Here is a 7,943-nt window from a genome sequence, read left to right as displayed (position 1 = left end):
CTTGATATTGTTGCTTTCCTAATTACTACTTTTGTTGTTTTTGACGGCAGGTTGTACCACAGACTCATACGATCAGGTCGGTCGGTGGCCTCACAGAAACTGAAACGACTATCAAACTCTAAAATATAGCACATAATTATTCTCTTATCAAGTTTTTTTGATGAACCATTGCATGACACATGGATACCTGTGGTATAACCGGTGGTCTCACGTGGTTATGAATCTACTCTGTGATTGGCCAGTGCTTGCCGCATTAGATTATCTGTATCGGTGTCTTCTGTAATCGAAAACACGATGCACGGAGACGCGAAGAAATCTTGAGTTATTCAAATATTTCACAGCTTTGCAAGCTATTCGATGTCTTAAAACACCTAAAAGGGTAGAATGGCCGATTATTACGACATTCTAGAAGTCCCTCGCAGTGCTAGCGAGCAAGACATAAAGAAATCGTAAGTGTGCATACAAAGTGGAAAATTCTCTTGAACAAATCAAATTTTAAGATGTGAATGCTTTTCAACCAGCCCTGAAATTCTATCCTCCGGAATTAGCTACGACGTATATCGAAGCTAAAAGTTATTCGCAGTCTTACAGATTCTACACATTTGAAACGTTTATTTTGAAAAAAGTATATTTAAGCTTGTTATATAATGGCGCAGTAGGGGCTCACTAAATTGCTGGTCAAAGCTGCGTTTCACATAACAACAAAGTCATCTCGAATACGTCTGTAATTGTGCAGCGAAAGATTACCTAACCGGAATCGTTAGTCAATATGTAGTCTAAATGTTTAGCTTGCTGTTATGGAAAAATTCCATTTTTATATGGGAATACAATAGCAATAAAAATAAATCAGCAATATAGCAAGATAGTCGCGCTGAATTGCTTTTACATCTTCTATTACAAAAGATGAAAAATCAATATTGAATAAGATACCTGTTATGTTGAGTTAAGCTATGTATCCGTCGACAGCATTTTGCTGTTATATTGTTTATTTTTTTATAAGTGTTTTACTCGTATTTTTCAAGTGAATTTCATCATAATATTATGATATATCGTTTCTCCTCTTTTCCTATTCGAATTTCACAGTGGAAGTACTGTAGCAATATTTTATGTTTATTTAGCCAGGATAGTCAAAATATCTGCAATGCTTTTACGCATTACATGTAATACTTTCACGGTTTAACTAGACTGCTTTAGTTTGAGCTTATATATGAAATCCCTTTTATGAAAGGAATAATAGAATAAAAGGTATTTTTGCTAGAGGTTGGAATTAGTAGTCTTCAAAATCGCCCTCTCTATATATTTCAAATGAATTAAATACCTTTGCTTCACCCAAGTTGTGTTAATTATAATCAGTAATTGGGTAATGAATGTTTTTAATTAATTTCTGTTTTCAGTCTCTTTTAGAAGTCTTGTGTGCAAACTTTGTGGCATTAGTGTGGCTATATTATTTGCACATAGCATCAATTACAATGCTGAAAACAAACTGTGACCAATGATGACTTATATATTTGAAACTTGTTATTTTTTATTTTTAACTAATGTGCAGATGACATGATAGATTTTATCTCGGGCCGAGGTTTTTTGGGCTGAAAGTCCAGCTTTGGTACACCTACAAATGGTTGTAAAATTATGCTAGCAATGAAATGAGCAGTTGAAGTTTTCCAGCCAGTTCTGACTTACTATGGGATAGGATTTTCAGCTTTGTCAAGATAATGATAAAGAATTTATTCCATGAGGGTAAAACAAATAAAGTGAGTGACACTGATAAAAGTGGGTCAACCTGAGTCAAGCATTTTGAAATCACCATTGAATCACGTAAAATCTAAGAAAACATATAAACAGACAGAGGCAGATCCAGGATTTCAAAATAGGGGGTGGATAATGGTCGGATAGACGGCTTATACAGCAACTGATCCAGTGGTTCTTGGTAGGTCCAGAGATCTAACAATACTTCATTGTGAATTGTATTTGTCGCGTCGTCAAGCAGATGAAGACACATGGACAGTAACTCCTGTCCCTCAGACCTAACACAATAATGGGGGTGGGGCAGGGTTATGAAAAAGTATGGAAAAGTATGTCATGTTGGGTGGGGCAGGGACTTGAAGGCCCTTCCAGCCCCCCAGTTCATATGTATGCCCCATGTTTGTCTCTCTTTCTATAGATATCGAAAACTTGCACTTAAGTGGCATCCAGACAAGAACCCTCAAAACAAGGAAGAAGCTGAAAGAAAGTTCAAAGAAATCTCTGAAGCTTATGAGGTTTTGTCTGATTGTAAGTATATTCCAAAATTCGAGGCCAAGGGGGGCGCTTATTAGGGAGGGGGTACTTATTCAAAGGAGGGCACTTATTAGAAAAACTACAGGAAAATAGATAAATAAATAAATAAATAAATAAATAAATAAATAAATAAATAAAATTTTGCTTATGTGAGGCATAATGTTGTGGTAGGCATTTCTGTTAGCCAACTCTGTATAATTTTTTGTTTAAAGCTAAGAGACGAGATGTGTATGACAGATATGGCAAAGATGGACTAACAGGTACTTTTCAGATATTATAACAGTTTATCCTAGGTTTGTCAATATTCTCAATAACATCCTGGAAAATAAATAACAAGGCCCTGACAACAATCAAATGGTTGGAAAATTGTGTGTATTCTGTCCCATTATCCCATGTCGTGTGATGGTAACAGCCTACATGACAACCATTAGCATCTGAAAAATCCAAAGAGATGAGAAAACCAGACTGATATAACTTTGATGTATGGAATCTCTGTCCCCTTTTCTCCAGTAGCAACTGTGCCTTTGATAACAGGTAGTGCATGGTGAAAGGTGAATCTGTTTTGTTTACAGGCAATGGAGGACACACAGACTTTGGCTTCAACTTCCATTTCCGCACTCCAGATGAGATTTTTAGGTGACTATCAGATCTGTAATTATTCTAAAAATTAATAAGTTAGTAATAGACCTTTACACAGTTAAAAATGTAATACTTTGGGGGGCCTATGGCTTTACACCAAAGAAAGACTTAAACAGGTATATGCTTTGGCGTATCAATAGTATTTAAAGAAAATTCGCTGTCTTGTGTGTTCTGTTGTTGACTTGCTTTTGGCTGGATGCATATTTGAGCCTCTCTTTGGTGTTAAGTGACAGGCCTACCAAGTATTGTAGTATTTACAACAAAAATGTCTATTTATATAATTCTTTTGTATTGCACTTTGTGTTAATAAAGCATAAAATAGTATGGTTTTAAGCATCATATGATAGATCTGGCCTCTGTGTCACGTTTTTTTGTTTTGTTTTTTAGTTGATTATCTTTTAGTACCTGTCATTTGTATGGATTGTTTTGGTTTGTAAATTATGAGGTCTCATGATAACATTGAATCTATTTCAGGGACTTTTTTGGAACAAATGACCCATTTGCGGACTTTTTCTCTGGTAAGAACGTCTTTAATCTAACTATTATACTTTTGTTGGTAGAGTTTAATAAGCATGATTGTCTTTTCCAGACCCTTTTGGTGGCATGGCAGGTCTTGGCTCTCACAGAAATGGTTCGGACCATCCCATGAGGGGCTTTCACCATCCTATGAGAGGGATGCACCATCCATTTAGTTTTTCTGATGGGTTTGGATCAGATCCCTTTTCCGCTGGGAGGTAAGTTTTAAATGTACAGCTTGTACCCAAAGTTTGGATCCCTGCTACAGGGGTTTTATTAGGCCCTGGCGGCCGGCGGCTATTTCCCACAGTGCGGCGGCTACTTTTTTTTTAAATTCGAGTTGTTTTATTTGAACTAAAAAGATAAAATAACTTCCACCCCCTACTTATCAATCTCCACCGCCCACTCTGAAAGTTAATTAAAACCCTGTGCTACCTATAAAAAGTTATATTATTTTAGCAGGATTTTGCTCTATGGATAAATTGTCATTAGTGGTCTTCTTTGTGAAGTAGTTTAAAATATATGTTACTTCTATTTGCCTTAGAGGACTAGTTAGCTGTTTTTCAGGTTTATCAGATTTGTATATATATTTTGCTATAAAATTCTTCATTTGCAATTTTTGTGCCAACTATTTCAAATGTTCTCCTCAATTATAATAGTGTCTCGATATTAACATTAATGTGCCCCCCCCTGACATTTCTTAAGCGAGCCATTCATTGCTTGGCTGTGAAAGCAGAAATTTGAATAGTCTCTAAAGCAGCCACTCTGATCTCTGATAACCAGCTTTGTGCCACAAAGGTCAGAGCAACTGCATGGGGCTTCAAGGTTGTTACAGCTCGTGTAACAAATTGTGTATTTTTTGTTTATCAAGTTATCTGAAAGTGCCGGATAGTTGGTTGCTCATTACCCTTAACACTTCTTCCTGTTTTACAGCTTTTCTTCTTTCTCAAGTTTTGGTGGTGGTGGGCTAGGAGGTATGCCCTTCACTTGTTCATGATCACAGTATTTTGTTGTTAGCATTGGTAGATACATTCTGTATTATTTGCCGCTAATTGGGCGGTGCAGTCAGCGTAGTGTTGTTCTGTTCCTCTCCCCACTTGGTTCTTGGGTTTAACTGCTGGTTTTAGCAAGAGCTGCATTTAGTTGTTTTTCACTTGAGTTTTAGAGTTTTTCTCTGCGAGTGGTATGGCAGATGCCAGAGTCACCTATGTATGCATACCTGCCAACTTTCCTTCGAAGTCCTTCTGTATTAAGGGTATCCCTACCCCCAAAAATTCTCAAGCCTTGGGATTTTCTGGGATTAGTATATTGTGCAGTATTATATGCCTTCAACTCAACATACCTCACACACTTGACTCAGCATTTCATTGTGGGTGATCAACTCCCAAATCTAAAATTCTAGTCTACATAGTATTACTCCCAAATCTAAAATTCTAGTCTACATAGTAGTCTTATTGCTAATTCTTGAGTTAAGAATTTTGCTCTAAAAGTTCATATCACAGTCAAGTAATTTCTGATTACCTCTGCCTTCTCTTCCAGGAAATGTCAAGTCTGTATCTACATCCACAAAAATAATAAATGGTAGAAAGATCACCCAGAAAAAGTGAGTATGGCCATTCTTTTACTTGATTTATCTGGATCATGAAGTTTGCCTAGGTCCGAAACTTTACGGTGTCATTGGCTTATTCTCTCCCAAGCAAGTGAGTAAGCAATCCTACTTCTGGAAACAAAGAGACTTGTATCACCTTTCACTTATAGCAATATGGCAAAAACAAGCATAGATAAGCTTTTGAATTTGAATTTGGAAATTCAATTTGGTTTAAACAAGGACCCAAACTATAAAAGGGCCTGGACCAGGGCCACGATAGTCTCAGTTGTCAGTAAACTGCTATGTTGTGCGGAGCTCGAGTTCAGTGAAGCATGTCTTGTTTGCCCTCGATGAGCGAAAACCCAAACTCAACTTTTGGAGCGCTTCTCTTATTGTTTGCAGGAATGTTCAGTAAAAATTAGTTCAAATTACTGATAACAGAACTAAAAAGTCTCACTACTGACGCAATGTATCGGCGTGTTGTCATCTTGAAGTTTGAATTTTATTCAGCCGATAGGGGGCGGAGCTAAGCCCTTTTATATGTGGGAAATTTATTTTTCTACAGAGCTTTGAAAGTTGGTGCTCATCTTCTTGGCCGAGCAAAAGGAGAATGAATTGATGGTGATCGTTTTCTGGTTTGGCAGGAAAATGCCAAAAGAAATGCAATTTACTCAAACTTGTTAAAAGTCTGAGACAGCAATAACAATGAAGAGTTTTGTATTGAAATACTACCCACAATGAAACAAAAAAAAACATGTAAAGCAGAAATTGTATGCGAAAAATCAAAATATTGTCATAATATCATAATATATGGTTTTAAAAACAGCACACGCTCATAGGAATGTTGTCATTCTTGACTGTGCATGCAGTATTTTGATTGAAGTCTTATTTCACAAATTACACGACCTGTGCCTTTCACTTTAAATGGTCAACACAAACTTACTTCAAACCCTAAGGAGATTTCACTTGGGAAAATTCTTTACCTAAGGAATAGGACAAGCAGTTTAAAAACTTTTTTTGTTTTGCATTTTTTTTTTTTTGGGGGGGGGGGGTATCTCCCCATCTGTTCCTCTTGACGTGCCCAGAAAGCCTAATTGACTGCTTTTTTTTCCCTTAAGGATTATTGAGAATGGAAAAGAAACCGTGGAAGAGTATGAAAATGATGTACTAAAGCAGAGAATTGTGGATGGAACACCACAATTAACGAATGGTTGATGGGAAAAGAGGACAATAATCCCATATTAATAATAATGATAACGCCATCCATGAGCTGTAGAAATACTAATACACATAGCTACATTCTTATCAAAGTACACGTATCAATTACATACACAATATTTACGAGTTCCCTTGCATATAAGTATGTAGATTTTGATGTAGTCACATGCTTGTAGTTAGTTCAGACCTGAGCTTTCTTTGTGCACGGCATTAGTGAACCTTGAGGAGTCGTAATGGCAAAGGAACTAAAGACTGAACTAAAGCCTGAACTAAAGAATGAACTAAATATTGAACTAAAGATTAAACTAAAGACTGAACTAAAGACTGAACTAGACTGAACTAAAGACTGGACTGAAGACTCTTTTTCTTGCGACCCAGAATGGGAGGGCCCAGGTCTGACCAGCTGGTAATTTGAGTGAATTATTTATTTTTTCTGCAGTTTCTATATTCTGAGCAGTCTCATTGTGAAAACTAAACACATAATTCTGCTGGATTTGCTTTTATATGAAACATTATTTAGTTTATTGACTGTCAAATGGTGATCTTGGTCAAACCAGCCATCCAGTCTTGCGTTGAATTTAGTTTTCTTTGAAAATGGAAATGTTTATTATAGTTTTATTTTTGTAGATGCACGTTTTATAGCTCAATTATAGCTTAATTTTGTGCATGTGGGAAACCACAAAATTAATAACGATTAGAATAATACTAATCATCACTCATAATTTCTTTGTAATATCTTGTGTTTTCTACCAAAAAAATAAACATACTTTTTTAGACATTGTAACTCTTTGTATGAACTTTGGTAGTTTCTTGGTGTTACGGAGCACCAGCACCAAAAACACAATGGAACAAAAGCCAAAATAAAGATCTTAGAACGAGACAATGGAATAGAGTACAAACGCCTTGAGCACCAAAAACAAAGCTCTCCGTAACACCAAGGAATACCCTGAACTTTGGATTGGCGTACGGGGTGCTCCCTTGGATCTTAAGGGTCATTATTTAACGGGGGGGGGGGGGGGGGGGGGGCTTTGTTTGGGGGAAGGGTTGCGAGTTTTTTTTAGCGTCGATTTTGGGAGGGCCTCAAATTTTGATACAGATTAAAGTGAGGGCCTTATTTTATGGCGCAGTTATTCTGATCAATTTTCGAGCTTCTTAAAAGTGTGGAATTTAAAAGTTTCCCAGACCCCCTACAAAATGGATAACTTAACGTGATGCGCCTTCTGCTTGGACTTTCGTTTGGCTGGCGTTGAACATCATCATCCCCGTTACTGTGGCTTTTCCTTTTTATTATCTTTTGCGGTTTTGTTTTTATTCATTTCCATCACTGAATTAACGAATTTTAATTCATGTCAAAGTCCCCCCCCTCCACACACACACTAACTTTTCAGATTGGTGGTATGAAAAGATATGTAAATAAGATTTCAGTTGGAAAGAAGTTAATGATGCTGTTTTCTATTTAGATTTTAACAGTAACTAGCATTTCATATATATGAAAATGGAAAATTTTCATGCTATGCATTTACACCCCTGACAAATGGGCTCAAAATTAACACTCCTCCTGGCTTGGCGTGTTTAAGGCCATCTCCGCTGCCCCTTTATGGGCATTCCTAAGTCAGTGCATCCACCCCATCTCACATAATAATTTGGTGCGCGGGGGAGAGGGCGATGTCTGTGTCCCATTTGAATTCGAAACAGCAAAATTCAG

General features: G+C 36.9%; 1 protein-coding gene across 1 annotated transcript; it reads left to right on the top strand.

The window, feature by feature from the left end:
- Window positions 1-251: 251 nt before the first annotated feature.
- On the top strand, window positions 252-7,014 carry LOC5525253 (dnaJ homolog subfamily B member 6). The gene is made up of 9 exons (XM_048724007.1): window positions 252-449; window positions 2,162-2,271; window positions 2,490-2,537; window positions 2,850-2,913; window positions 3,391-3,434; window positions 3,506-3,650; window positions 4,366-4,406; window positions 4,972-5,035; window positions 6,139-7,014. Exons 1-9 carry the CDS (start codon window positions 385-387, stop codon window positions 6,233-6,235), a joined length of 678 nt encoding a protein of 225 aa, XP_048579964.1. The 5' UTR covers window positions 252-384; the 3' UTR covers window positions 6,236-7,014.
- The last annotated feature ends 929 nt before the right edge of the window (window positions 7,015-7,943 follow it).

This window comes from Nematostella vectensis, chromosome 2 (assembly GCF_932526225.1).
Source record: "Nematostella vectensis chromosome 2, jaNemVect1.1, whole genome shotgun sequence".
Lineage (NCBI taxonomy): Eukaryota > Metazoa > Cnidaria > Anthozoa > Actiniaria > Edwardsiidae > Nematostella > Nematostella vectensis.
The sequence above is the reverse complement of the archived record's forward strand: the minus strand, read 5'-3'. Positions and strand labels throughout refer to the sequence as shown.